Source organism: Archocentrus centrarchus, chromosome 24 (genome assembly GCF_007364275.1).
Source record: "Archocentrus centrarchus isolate MPI-CPG fArcCen1 chromosome 24, fArcCen1, whole genome shotgun sequence".
NCBI lineage: Eukaryota > Metazoa > Chordata > Actinopteri > Cichliformes > Cichlidae > Archocentrus > Archocentrus centrarchus.
In genome coordinates, this window is record NC_044369.1 from 14,190,528 (window position 1) to 14,205,196 (window position 14,669).

General features: G+C 40.2%; 1 protein-coding gene across 1 annotated transcript in view; it reads left to right on the top strand.

The window, feature by feature from the left end:
- The window catches only part of syne1a (spectrin repeat containing, nuclear envelope 1a), a 137,007-nt gene that overhangs the window by 11,944 nt on the left and 110,394 nt on the right, over window positions 1–14,669 (top strand). Inside the window, 6 exon segments of the mRNA XM_030721981.1 lie at window positions 1,344–1,405; window positions 6,528–6,623; window positions 7,248–7,331; window positions 12,022–12,114; window positions 13,355–13,536; window positions 13,634–13,830. Of these exon segments, the coding sequence (XP_030577841.1) occupies window positions 1,344–1,405; window positions 6,528–6,623; window positions 7,248–7,331; window positions 12,022–12,114; window positions 13,355–13,536; window positions 13,634–13,830 (714 nt within the window).

Here is a 14,669-nt window from a genome sequence, read left to right on the forward strand (position 1 = left end):
TGCTTAAGAGTGATTGCGTGTGTGCGGCAGGTTCAAAGTCACCTCGTCCCTGAGACTGAGAGGCTGGCACTGAGCGCGCACGTGCAGGCATGTTCTCCGTCACGCATGTTCCTGCTGTAGGGTGTGTGTGTGTGTATGTGTGTGTGTGTGGGGCATCTTTCCCATTCTCATCCAATATTACCGCCCATCAATATTTGATTACTCTCGGACCCAATCAAAAGATTAATTCGTAGAGTGGGGATCTGCTCAGTGGCACGCATGACTATGTGTGAGTGTGTCTGCATTATGTATGAGCGATACCTCCCCTCTGACACAGACCTCTTACCATTTGCTTCTGTTCATAGTACCCAGTGACACACTAACCAACTTGAGTGTAATCAAGGTGTCAGCATATTTCATTAAGGTAGAGGGAGGCGCTGTGTCAGACGTCCTCTCTCACTGATAACATGCTTATCTCAAGGATATTGTTCTGCAGCACAGACGGCACACACACACACAAAAAAAAAACATAAATTGCTGTGTGTGATCCTCTGAGTCCCAGGTAGGCTGTGTGGTTGTGTACACTCTAATAATATAAGTGTAGCAGCTGCACATGAATTTCCCTGAGATAACCTCATTCAAGTTCTTTTTTTTTCATACATGGGCTACACAAAACATTGAATTTTGCTGACGCAAGACATCACGCCGAACAAACTGTGCATTAGTTGGTAAAAAGCCAGCAAAACACAAACACATACTTTCATCCTGTAAATGCATAGGAAATTGTATACATGCTTGGACATAGATTGACTTGATTTATTATATTATTCTCATTTAGGTTAAGTGGCTTTTTAGGGGATATTGTCAGCAGACATCTATGCTATTGATTGTGTCTTTCCAAAAGGGGCTTCATTACCTTAGCTGCCATAAACAATACCAATTAATTTGGAGTAATGTTGGCTTTGTGTACTATGATCACAGAACTGAACAGAGCAACAGATTTCATGCTTAAACTGTACTCAGAAATGACTAGATCATGGCAGATAAGAGGGAGAACCACTGGCCTTCTTTCATTTAAAGGGCATTTTTGAGAGCACAATTTTCCGTCCTCAACAAGAGGAGTTCAGATAATGAAAATGCCATCTGTAAATGTCAAATGCCTTCTCTTTGTACATTAGCGTAAGGTATGATTTGGTGTGACTGACACAAAGAGGCAGGAATATTATCAAAGATAACAAGAGGCTCCATCCAGCATTGCAAGCCCAATCAACTCACAACAGACAATGAGAAGATTGTGTTTTTAATCTCTTCTTTGTTTATTATTGTTTGTGACTAATAGTAATGCTCTGGGCTCTGATTTACAGATGAGCAGGAAGCAGTGCAGAAAAGGACGTTCACAAAATGGATCAATTCCCACTTGGCAAAGGTAAGAAAGTCTGGTTGAGTCTCACTGCTACTGCCAGCATTGTGTTATCCATTTACACAAAAGCTGGTGCTGGTGTTTGTTTTAAAACTCCCCGATCTCAATGTTTTTCCACTGTGAGTGACTTTACTGCATCTTGTGTGCATGCTCTGACATTTTCTGGGAGCTGGTCATGGGACTGCCTGTTCCAGCTCAGACCACACATGGTCCTTCTTTCTTGCATGCCTTTCTTATTCCTTGTTATTCCTTCAATCTTATATAGCTACTAGCAAGGATTTACTCTCACTCTAATTATCGCTTACACATTACAGCATTTAATACACTGTATAACCCCCCCCCCTCCCCAAGCTACAGTCATTAATTTACATCTTAGTAACCTCTTTATCTCAGTATGGGCCAATTTAGATTATTTATGATAAGAGTTTTTCATTAAAGCCTGCTCTTCATTTGTCTACTCGATGTTCTTGGACAATATGTCTGCAACTTATCCTAAACAAACACACTTGATGCCACCACATGCTGAGGGGCCTGTAATTATTGCATTATACTACGTTAGGCTCATCAGTTTCGCTCATTAATGCTTAAATGGTATGTCAGAAATAGGCAGACAAAGCAAATATGGCACAGTGCAACACAATTAAGTGTTATTCCAATCAGTGACGCTCCTCTCAAGGTTCCCTATTTGATTACGACAGCTGTGGAGGCCTTGAACTGCGGAGACGTGGAGCAGAAAATTCATTTGAAGAGCACTCAGAAGGGAATAAACCATGACGTAATATTAAATAAGCACGTCTCAGGACTGTGCCAGCAGAAAATTATACACACAGCCCAATATTTAAATGCTGTGAATTTTTAATAACATTTAAAGTATAACCACATACTTTATTTATCAAGCCATTCTCCTGCAGTAGAGCAGAGCTGTGGTCCTTTTGCTATTTCATGGTCATTGAAAATGTTGCTGAGGGATTCCCAAGAAGTTTGGACTATGAAGCTTAAAGGAATAGTTCAACATTTCTTTTTGGTTAAATGAGAAGGACCGTAAATATGGAGACGAGTAGATGTAGATCCAACATCTCAGGATCTTCTTTTTCTTCTATTTTCGGCTCCTCTTTTTATGGATCACCACAGCGAATCATCTGCCTCCATCTCACCCGATCCCTTGCATCCTTTTCTGTTACACCAACCCTCTGTATGTCTTTCATCACTACATACATGAACATCCTATGTGGTCTTCCTCTTTTCCACTTCCCTATAAATAAATAAATTAAAAAAAAAAAAAAATCTCTGGCTAAAGCTGACCATTTTTTAACATAGCAGTCTAGGGGAATTGACCTGTTTTTACAACCAGCTTCAAGTGGCCATTCATGGGGCTGTAGTTTTGACACTTCAGCTATGGGCTAATTTTCATCCCAGAGGTTGCGGCTTTGTCTGAGTTCTATATTTGCTCTAAAAGCAGGAGAGTGACATTTATTTTCTGACATAGCTTTCAGCATTAAGGACAGATGTCTAATCTTTTGGAATAAAGTACAATAAGATGGTTCCTGCTAGAACAACATTCGTGCAGTTAAAAACTCAAATGAACTGATCCAACAAAGATCCTGGAGACTTCATTAAAAAACCATTTAAATTTGCCTTAATTAATGGATTCAGGTAATTAATAGATTAGTCATACCACCACACTTCCCTGGAAGAGAAAACCATATTTGTTCCCTGTGCTTTTCGCTCTGTCAAATTGATCAAATTATGTAGCTGATGTCCTCCTCGCTCATCGTGGAGCTGCGTACACTTTCACCTGATGCCTGATGTTACCATAGTGATACTGATTGGCCTATATTTGTCTTAAAAATGTCTTGGCTGCCATGGCGGCTTGGTGAATTTTCAAAGAGCTTTGTGATGAGCAGGGGTAAAGGTTCACTAACTTAAAGGTGGTGCAAAGGATAAAGAGGGGCATTTCTTGAAGTCATCATTCTGCAGACTAGTAGAGATTATCTGGAATTTTATGTGCTCACTTTCACGCATATAGCTACTCATACACATTAGGCAAAAAAAAGTGGTGTGAAAGTGAGACAGGAGGATAGAGGGAGAAGATGAAGACAGAGAAGCTTTAACAGTTGGTTTGGCTCTGCTCTCACAGGGATAAATCATGCCCTTGGCCATGCAGATGATTAGGCCACTCCAGTTATCACAGGTCTTTAATTCATTGCCTAAAGGTATGTGATTAATCGTTAGGTGAGTTGAGCCATAGCATGAGGGCTTCCTTTTGCTATCTCCACCCTCCCCCTCACTTTTCTGCTCCACAGGTATAACAAAAGAAGTCTTATGAGTTCTGACAAAGACTTTGTATGAGAGGGGATCTATTGGAGCTGGTAATTTATACAGAAGATGAATGACTCTCATTAGTTCACCAGATTAACTCGCCAAAGATATGAACTATATGAGAGCTGCAAGGTAGTATTTTTCCAGAGTGTGCATTTCATTTAGATAAAGGTTGATGTCATTTAGAGCCACTGACTCACCCTCAACTTGCAAAATTGCTCTCCTCACAGTATATTTCAGTATACCTCAGTAGCGGGGTTTCAATCAGCAGACCCCAAGTTTCCATTCTGATAAATCCTTTCTGAGAATGTTAAAGCTTATTTACAGAGCGGCCAGTGTGAACAGCAGAGGTCTCATCAGCTTTCAGGCATTTTCCCAGAAAACAGCTTTAGTTCAGCCATCAGTGAAGCAAGTGTTCTTTGAGATTAAAGCCGTAAAAAAATGAAGCTCCCAGCTCCTCTCTCACTGTTTACGTCTCTGCTCCCACTGCTTGCTCTTTTTTTGGGGGGGTTAGAGTGAGGGGAGAGGGTGATAGAAGTTCAGACCCAGTAAATCATGGTGCATGGCATGTGCTGTAGCTAACTCTGCTGCTGGTATGTTTTTCATATTAAAAATTTCAAGCAGCCAACTATGCTTGTGGCGTCTGGCTGTTAATTTGTTGTTGGCACAGCCAATAACAAATTTATTTTTTTTTTAAATTTATGACAGTGTTTTTTTTTCTTCTTTCATTTCAACTTGTACTTTGTGTTTAGGAGTCATACACTAAGCTAAAATGATGATTTTGCTGAACACTACATCTCTCTATTCTCCTCTGCTGGAGCCTATCCCCGCTTGCATAGGGGCAAGAGGTGGGGTACACCCTGGACAGGCTGCCAGTCTGTAGTGGCCAACACAGAGAGACAAACAACCATTCACACTCAGAATTCACACCTAGGCTATTTTAAAATGGCTAATTAACCAAATGGGCATGTCTTCGGACTGTGAGGGGAAGCCAGAGTACTCCAAGAGAACATCCAAATTCCACATAGAAAGTAGATTTGAATAGTATGGCTGTTAAATACATGATTGTACTATAGCACTTGGACAGAGCCAGTGCTTTTTTTTTTTCAGTATTGCCCATAATGTAGCTTTAAGATCAGTTTATGTCTTCAGTCTTTCATTGTCATTATTGTTGCTTGCATCCACAAATTATTTCAAATAAATATTCTCTTAAGTCCTGCATTATTTAAAGTTAAACTTATTTCCATCAGTATTTAATAATTCCCTTTCAGAATACCATCATCCTCAAAAGACTTGGACAATAGCCTCCTAGGTTTAATTGTCCCTTCAAACTGGATGTATTGCAATTCAAACTTACCCCTTTCAGTCTTCTCTTTGTTTCTGCCCCTTCCTGTGGCTTTCATGCTGTTGATCTTTGGGGATCCAGTCAAATATACCAGGGGAATAACAAGAGAGCACAGACAGAAGCACATCCTCAAACTCCTCTGCTCACAATCAATTATGATCCAGACGCTCATGTGTAATTAGCTCATTAAGTTTGTGATTTTTTTTTTTTTTTTAACCGCATGTTGCCGAGCAGAGGGAATGAATATTACTTTCTTATTTCGTAATTAGTCTGAAATTTTCTCATTAGCTTTGGGATTATAATGAACAAATAGGTAAATTTGACTTCAATTAGCTCATGCTATAATTTATCCCTTTGAATTGGCTCTTTTCTAAGTGCTTCTTCTGTCAGTTATGATATGGGCACAAGTGCTGTCTGAAAACTCTAATATCCAAAGCCATGAAACGACGTTAGAAGAGGAATTAGTGAGAAGCGCTGCTGTATTTGCTAATTAAATTTGAAAGACGTGAGGTTAGTGTCCCTTCTCTCTCTCCCTCTGTCATGTTTTTCACTGCCACTCCTTCTTCTCAATTAAACCTCTCTCACATTTTCACTTTGTTGGGGCCGTATATATTTTCACTCCGGCTGCACACACACTCATGTGCACATCTCTGCTTTTCGCTTTTCCTCTCTTCACTCACTCCCTTTGCCGCTAATCTCCCTGTGAATGGTTCACTCGTCTGAATTCTCCCCCCCTCCCCTCTAAACCTCTCCTCAGCCCCAGCATGTGACTGTGCTTTAAGAGAAATCCTTGATGTGGCGGCGGCGAGAAACAGAGATATGTGGATTTCCTCAAGTCTGGAAGTCTGTGTCAGGTCAGGGAAGAAGTCAATGGGAAGCATACAGTTTGAAATCATCAGCATATTTTAGGATTTGAAGAAGCCGTTCAGAGTCCCCTGAGCCTGTGCTTATGGGTGAATCCAGCTGTCAGTAATGCATGGCACCACCAAACTCTGTTTGGTTTCCTAGCACAAGATTTTCTTTATCCATGTTCCACAAGTTTAAATTAATGTCTTACAGTGTAATATATGTATTATATTCTGGTTTATGTATATGCTGTGCAGCTTTGTGGGGGATAATGTGCAGAAAAACACACTTGCCTCATAGTTTTCTGTACATTGCTGGAGCTATTAGCACTATAATCTTCAGTCTTTAGGGTTTCGAGAAAACTGGGGAAGCTTTGTGTGACATGAAACCTTTATATAAACAGTGAGGGCTTGGTTTTTGCGCAAGGAGTTACATAAATTCAGTCACTTGTTTAGAAATATCTTGCTCGAAAATTATGAGGTTTTTAACTGTGTAATTGCCTTCTTGTTTTCATGTTGTTCTCAACGTTAAAATCCAAAATGATACTGATTTAAGCATTGCGCTTGAGTTTACATTCATACACCTAAATAACATGGCTGTGTTTGTTTTCTTCGGCAGCGTGTCCCTCCCCTGGTGATGACGGACCTCTTTGAGGACATAAAGGATGGTGTGATGCTGCTGGCCTTGCTGGAAGTCCTCTCAGGGCAAAAGCTGGTGAGCCTCTGGGCCATTTCTGCATCATGTGATTTGCCTACAAACTTCAAACAGTTCCTCTCCTCTGATCTCTCTAGATTACATTTTTTACTTTCTCACACTGGCCCGGTGTATAACCCGGCTCAAACTGATCCAATAACAGAGAAACGCTGTAATTTTTGACTGTTTATATAGCAATAGTCAATCTCCAGTGCAGTGAAAGTGAAATGCACCACAGTTATATGGAAACGCTTATTGATCTGCATTTATTAGGATGTTTGAATTGAGTGGGAAAGCCCAGATTAACAAGTACAGATCAGAGTTCACAAACACAGACAAAGACACACACAGCTTGAGGATTTTTACTGCCTAAGGTCTAATCTTTCTCTGTCCTATTGATCCAACTGTTTATAGTCAAACACAGCCTCTTAGTCTCAGTATTTCAGAACCTTTATTCTCTTTTTTTTTTAAATTTATGTCTTATTGTCTGTTTAAACTGTGCCAAATTCTTAAACATGTGCTGCAATATATACTTAAGTTACTTCTTTCCAAAACCACTGTTAAATTTTATCCTCTTGTTTTCTTTCCCTCTCAATCTCTCTCTCTCTTTCTTTCCATATCCATTGTTCTCCTTTCTCCTTCCAGCCATGTGAACAGGGCAAGAAGCTAAAAAGGATCCACTGGGTCGCCAACATTGGTACAGCTCTTAAATTCCTTGAGGGTAGAAAGGTAAGAGTTCAGCGCCTTCTTTTTATGTTTTTTTCCTCTCTTTCTTCACCCATCCTGCTCCTCTCTCTGCTAATCTGGAGCCTCGTGGGCGCAAATATTGAATCTTGACCTTGTGCGACCCGTTCCTCTTTCCTCCTCTCCTCTCATTGTCTTCACATTCCCACATCCTTTAGTTATCCTGAAACTAGCAGATTCTCTCGCTTTATATTTCCACAAAAATTTTGTTTGTTAAATCTGATTCTGTCTTAGCTACTTCATTTGATTTAATTGTTTGGCTGCCTGTAAATGATGGAAAACTACCACTTTCTCTTCAGCTAATTACCACAATACCTCCTGCACTCTATGTTATTAGTACTTAGCAATTCTGTTTCCCTGCTTCATTGGCAGAATTACATCAAAAAATACTATATGGTTTTGAATGTAATCATCTAAATGCATCAACTGCCCCTCCATGAGATTAGTAAAATGTTCTCAAAGCTTTGCCTGGCTCGTCCTTGGATATACATAAATAAAGCCATAAGTATGAGCTGACGTCTGCAGGGACATTGATTTGTCTTCCTCAAGTGTGACGGGGTTAAAACTGTAAATCCTAAACCAGTAATCTGCTGTCTGGAGATGAGACATCAGTGGGCACTCTGCTGCATGTGCCTATGTAGTGTGTGTGTGTGTGTGTGTGTATGTGTGTGTGTGTGTGTGTGTGTGTGTGTGTGTGTGTGTGTGTGTGTGTGTGTGTGTGTGTGTGTGAGAGACAGTGTAAATCTGAGAGTTGAAAATTAAATGTAAATATGTTCTGTGTGTAAAGCTGATGTACGTGCAGGACTTATTTACACTTCGTTTTAGAGTCCCAATTGCCAGTTGTCTGATGCATGATTGTGCCTTGCGCTGCTGTCATAGAAAATAACTGTGTGTCGGCGCAATGATGTTTACTGATGTTTGGAAACTGTTGAAACCCTTTAATAGAAAGCCTCCCTTCTGCTATAGCAGAGAGGCTGTGTAAAATGTAAAAAAAAAAATTAAAAGAAATTGGGCCCTCTGAGGCCTAATCATCAGTGATGACCCTGAACCTGACCCTATATTTTCAGAATATGCAATTTTTGTTCTTTTTTTAAAAGTTGTTCTCTCAAGTATTGACAATCAGAGATGCAAAAAAAAAAAAGATAAAAAAATAGTCATTTTATTTCAATGCTTTATGCCAGAACAGTAAAAATGACAACCGCTAGACTCCTGTTATATTTAAATTTCACATGTGACTTACAAAGCCACGCTCTCTTGTGCCACTGCGCTGATTGCTAAGTGAGAAAATTGAGCACGGTGGCGTAGTGGTTAGCACTGCTGCCTCACAGTTAGAATACCATCTGGAAGGCCTGGGTTTGATTCCACCTTGGCCCAGGCCTCTCCCTCTCTCTGTGTGGAGTTTGCATGTTCTCCCCGTGCTTGCGTGGGTTTCCTCCGGGTACTCCGGTTTCCTCCCACATTCCAAAGACATGCACTTACTGGGGTTAGGTTAATTGGCTAATCTAAATTGCCCATAGGTGTGAATGAGAGCATGAATGTGAGTGTGAAAGGTTGTCTGTCACTCCGTGTTGGCCCTGCAACAGGCTGGCGACCTGTTCAGGGTGTACCCCGCCTCTCGCCCTATGACAGCTGGGATAGGCTCCAGCCCCCCCGCGACCCTTAACAGGATGTGCGGAAGCGAATGGATGGATGGATGAAATAGTCATTTTAACTGATGCACACATTTCCCTACACATTTTCCCCAAAAAACTTTATTTTTCTTTAAAACATCGGATTAGTGTTAGGGTCAGGAAGATGTGATGACGCTCCCCTGTCCGTTCTATCGACCGATATTGATTGGAAGTAAAGAGCCGAAGATAATGCACGGGCTGGTGCATGCCACTCACGGCCCCCACAGTTGTGCATCCCTCACCAGAGAGATAAAAACCTAAAACTAAATTTCCTCTACAACTCAGACTAAACTGAGCTGGCCTGGTTAAGTTAAGGCACTCGGCTAAGGTTGATTTTGATTCATTTTTAATGTATTTGTCTGGTTGGAGCTCAGTACTTGACTGTAACTATCCTGGGGCAGCTCCAGAAGCATCTCTGGCTTGGGTGCAGCAGATGAATCCACATGGTTAAGATTAGGCACTCAGATCCTGTGGTTAGGGTTGGGATTGGTTAATAAAGCCTCTGGTTAGGGTTAGGCCATCAAAACTGTGGTTATGGTCAGGGAAGATGACTGGGTTGGGTGTCCATATTCCCCTGTTGCCAGATCCTGAAATTGTTATGTAGGTTGTAACTGACAGTACAGCACCCAGGAGACCCTGAGTCAGCTGCGTAAATCAGTGTATCACTCCCCTACATCGAGTTGGTTAGGATGAGGGTTTGAGGTCATCACCTCAGAGGTTTAATAATAGCATAAAGATCAACATATTGTTGAAATGTTGAAACAGTTTCTTTTGTTGTCATTGTTTTTCTGAAAACTACATGCTCATTTTGATTTCGATGCCAGCAACATGTTTCAAAAAAGTTGGGACTGTGGCAATCTGTAAAATGAGGGAAAAATTTCCAAGAGCCCGTGGTGATTTCTTCAGATGTCTTGTTTTCAACGTTGGCGTAAAAACCGCAGATATTCACCCGACTACTTTACAGAAAAGAAAAGCAAATGCTCACATTTGATAGGCTGGAACTAGCGAGTGAATATTTTATTTGGTTTGCAAGTACTTTTCACTGACTTGACTATAATCTGTTCAAACAAACACAACCACTACTATATGCTTACCTCTGGTCTTTTTTGCTGGTGTGTTTTTGGTGTGGTCACATGACACCTCTATTAAAACCACTTCAGCCTTCCATTGCTGTTTGATTTGCCAGGATAACCTGCTGTGTTTTGTAATGTAACACCATGCATTGCATATGTTCTTATCAGTCACTATTCCAGGGTTCCCGACGCTGCCCTCGCCTGCCCTCAATCTCTCCTTTCATGCTTGTTCACATGTACGGAGTGGCAGGTATTACCATTAGATGACCTGTTGTGCTGCAGCGCCTCAGTAATACAACCCTCTATGTGATAATATACAATACTTCATCATATCACAAGATACAGCCCCCCCTCTCTCTCCCGTTTCTTGCTCCACTCGGCTCCTCTCTCGCTTTCTCTCTGTCCATCTCTGCTGGATATAATCCCTGTTGCCTGTGTAGTGGTGATAGATCTCTACTCTCAGCCAACCACTCAAGTTATCTCACCTCAGAGATGCTACAGTATCTGCCTTTTCACAGTCAATCAGGCATTGGCTTTCAATCATCTGCAGTACTTATAAATTATCTTTTTCTCCCTCCTTCTCTCCCCGTCCCTCCTCCATCTGCCTCCAGTCTGCGTACAGAGGATCTCCGGTCAGTATTCATAACATTGCTCCACTGTCTTGTTCAGTGCGTCAGAAACAACTGCATGCAGTAGTGCTGAGGATTATATATGATTTACCTTAAAGATGCACTGAAATTGGTTTGAAACTATCCTTGATTTGTTATTTCACATGTTCTGGATGTTGAGTTCACTTGTTTGTAGTGTGTAGTTATATTTGTGCAGCTTTTTAAAAAAATCTCACTAGGACTATTTGTAATTGGAAATATAAAACATAAACTGCCTGGCTTAAAAATGGTCACACATTCTGTTAATTCATTGGACTGCTTTAGCTTTGATGACAGCATACATTTGCTGGGGCATTGTCTCAGTAATCTTATGCAATATCATAATATTTATTTTCACCTGCCAACATCTTGTATTGATGATGGGAGAGTCAGATTGCTGCATAAAGTCTTCTCCAGCACATCCCAAAGTTTCTCACTGGGGTTGAGGTCTGGAGTCTGTAGTGGCCAAGCCATGTGTGAAAATGATGCCTCACGCTCCCTGAGCCACTCTTTCACAATTTTAGTCTGTTGAATGCTGGCATTGTGATCTTGGAATATACCCGTGCCATCAGGGACAAAGAAAATCCATTGATGGAAAAATCTGATCATGAAGTTTTTTTAGCTGACTTCATTTTTTGGGGGACATAACACTGCTGAGCCTGACCAACTGAAGCAACTCCAGATGATAACACCTTTTCCACGACTCTAGACTGCAATCTTTATACTCCCTGGCAAAATAAATGTACTTATAAGTAGTTTTCTTAAGGCTACATGGCTGTTTAGTCCTAGTCCCTTGACTTCCCTTTACATTATGTAAATGTAATTACAAAATGTTCTTTTCTTTCACTGTTAAACATAGCTGTGAAATCTGCTGTTAATTTGTTATGATTTGATTTCACCAAACATTTAAATGATTTCTAATCATAATCACTCAAGATTTTTTCCAGCAACCACCAGTCATGTGTTGGACTGTTCTTCACCCAATTTTAGTAGTTTTTTTTTTTGTTGTTGTTGTTGTTGCTTGATGCAAGCGAAATATTTGACCCAGAGTAACATCTTTTCCACGACCACAGGACATGGTTGTTTAATAAATGAGAAGTGACTCACTGCATCAGTTACACTGCAGTAATTATCCAATGGAAGCCACTCACCTTTTTGCTTAGTTAAATCCAGGTGGTGATTTTTTTTTTTTTTTTCTGGGCAGTGCATATACATTATACTTTATATTGTTCATGTTCTTATGGGGTTATAGCGACAAGTTATAGAATAGTCTGTGTTTTCACAGATTAAGTTGGTGAACATCAACTCAACAGACATTGTGGATGGACGGCCATCTATTGTCCTGGGGTTGGTGTGGACCATCATTCTCTATTTCCAGGTAACTTTTTGCACCAGTGTCATTAGATCATCAAATTCAATGCACATAATTCAGCAGTTTTTTTGAGAAGTGATGGCAAGAAGAATTGAGATGGCATAAAATCCTGACATGAACATTATCACTGGCTTGCCGCAAGAACCTCAAGCAGACAGCTAATATGGATAAGAATATACCGTCTGCAGGGAGAGCAGAAGGCTTTAAATATATCTTTTTCAAGTGAGATAAAAGCTGAGTAATTTGAAATAACGAGACGTTTAAATGGAAAAGTCAATCTTTTAAAGTATCTGCACTCAAAATGAGCGGTGTCCACCTCAGGCATTTCAGACATGCAGAGCTCAAACCAGAACTTAATACTCCACTCTCTTAGCAGCACCAGCACATATCAATGCCTGCTATTCCATCAGACATGAGGATATTCAATAAAGGAAATGTACTACACTGGAAAATGAAGTCTTTCACTTACTGACATATTGATTTGTTTTATTTATGGATTTTCTGAGTTGTGAGTAGCCTGCTGACTGTAGAGAGCAGAAACTGTAGATCATGTGCAGGCCTGATTTGACATTATGACACTGTTGTCCCAATATAATAATTTACATGCTTTCTTAAATACATCAGCTGACTCTATACCTACAGATTAATAATTATTTGGTTCTAAAAACTATTTGTATATATTATATTTTATTTATTTAACAGTGACGACACAGGTAAACATCATGTTCAGGTAAAATGCAGCTGATGTACAGTATATAGGACTTATAGCCACTGCTAATTTGCAGACGTTGTTTCTGGATTAGGCTATTAGGATAAAACATTCTATAGAGCTGTTTTCTCTTGGGTGAGAGTTGATGATTTTTTCCATCTTTAATCCCTGTGATGTATAGGATGCATGATTTCTTTAAATATTTTTTTTTTTTGAAGAGAATATACAAATCCAGATTTGAGGTTTTGAAAATTTGTTGCTTTTTAACAAGTCTAAGGTAAACTTCTAGTACTTCAAACTTTCAGAAGAGAAGGAAGTAAAAAAATTCTTATCAACTAGGTGTAAAGTTTTATTTAAACTGGCTTTAAAATAGACTTTAAAGTCTTAAATCCTCCAGCCTGGAGGTGATGTATTACAGATATATTACATGTTCTAAAGAGCACTGTAAACATAAGAAAACCTAACAAGATAAAATTTAGTAGCTGCATCAGTAACTGTGGTTAAGCCTGACTTTACCTGGGATTCTGTTCCTTACAGATTGAGGAGTTAACCAGTAGCCTACCAGCACTCCATACCATGTCCAGCAGCACCTCCTCACTGGACAGCTCCACCAGCAGCACTGAAACCACCAGCCCACCTGTCAAAAAGAAGACTCTCCCTCCTCTGCAGGGTGGAGCCAGAAAGGCATTACTGAGATGGGTCCAGCAGACCGCCACCAAGTACGAAGGCTCATTTGATGGTCAAGTGTTGCTGCAGGTTGTAGGTTATGTTTTGTTTTTTGTGTGCTGTGACCTTGTATTTTTCTGTCCTTTCTAGAAGTCTGGGGCTTGAGGTGAGGGACTTTGGGCCCAGCTGGCGCACTGGTTTAGCATTCTTTGCAGTTATCAATGCCCTGCGGCCAAATCTTGTTGACATAGAGCGAGTATGGAGGAGGCCCAATCGGGAAAATCTGCAAGAAGCTTTCTTATTGGCTGAGACTGAGTTGGGCATTCCACAGCTTCTTGAGCCAGAGGGTAAATAACATTTCCAGTAGCATTTCTGAGTGATTCTGTCATTAAGTTCATACAAAGCAAACTGAGCAGAGTAAACAAAAAACCTACAACAACATGGCATGATGAATCTGTATTTTTTATTCTGATGTATTGTCTTAGAAATAATATTGTTTTATGTCATTACATTGGCACAAAATATAAATTAATGCAGTGAAGAGGCAGGCAGTCACTGGTGTATTATAGGCTTACATATACCCCAAACACATTACAAATTTGGGGGTTCTATTTAAGCTGAAAATGTCCTGTTTCTCCCTCTAACATGTGAGTCATTTTGCTGCCCACAATACTGCCTGTTGTTTCAACCCCTCCACCACCCCAGCATCCACCAGTACCAGATGCTAAACAGATGCTATGACAAAAACTAAGAAGCAGGGCAGGACTATTTATACACACGAGGGTAGTCAGTAAAAGTAGAAACAGAAAGATAACAAGACACAGCTCAATTAAATCAAGATGACAAGACAGCAGAAGGGAAGTAAAACTAGACCCAAGACAGTTAACTACCAAATCAAAACAGGAAGTGACAAACAATAGGGAGATGCAGAGACATCTAGGGGGTTACAGGAGGATGAGACAGGAAACACTGAGGGAACAAACAAACTAATACGATCATAAACTGGAACTAAGAACCAAAGACTCAAACGACTAAGGTAATATATGAAAACAAAGATTTAGATAATCCTGAAGCTAAGAGCTAAACAGAGAAAGCCTAATAATAAGAATTATTTAGGATAAAATTCCAAAATACACAAAAACTCTGAGAACAGACCAGTGACCATGGCAGATTTCTGTATGCAACA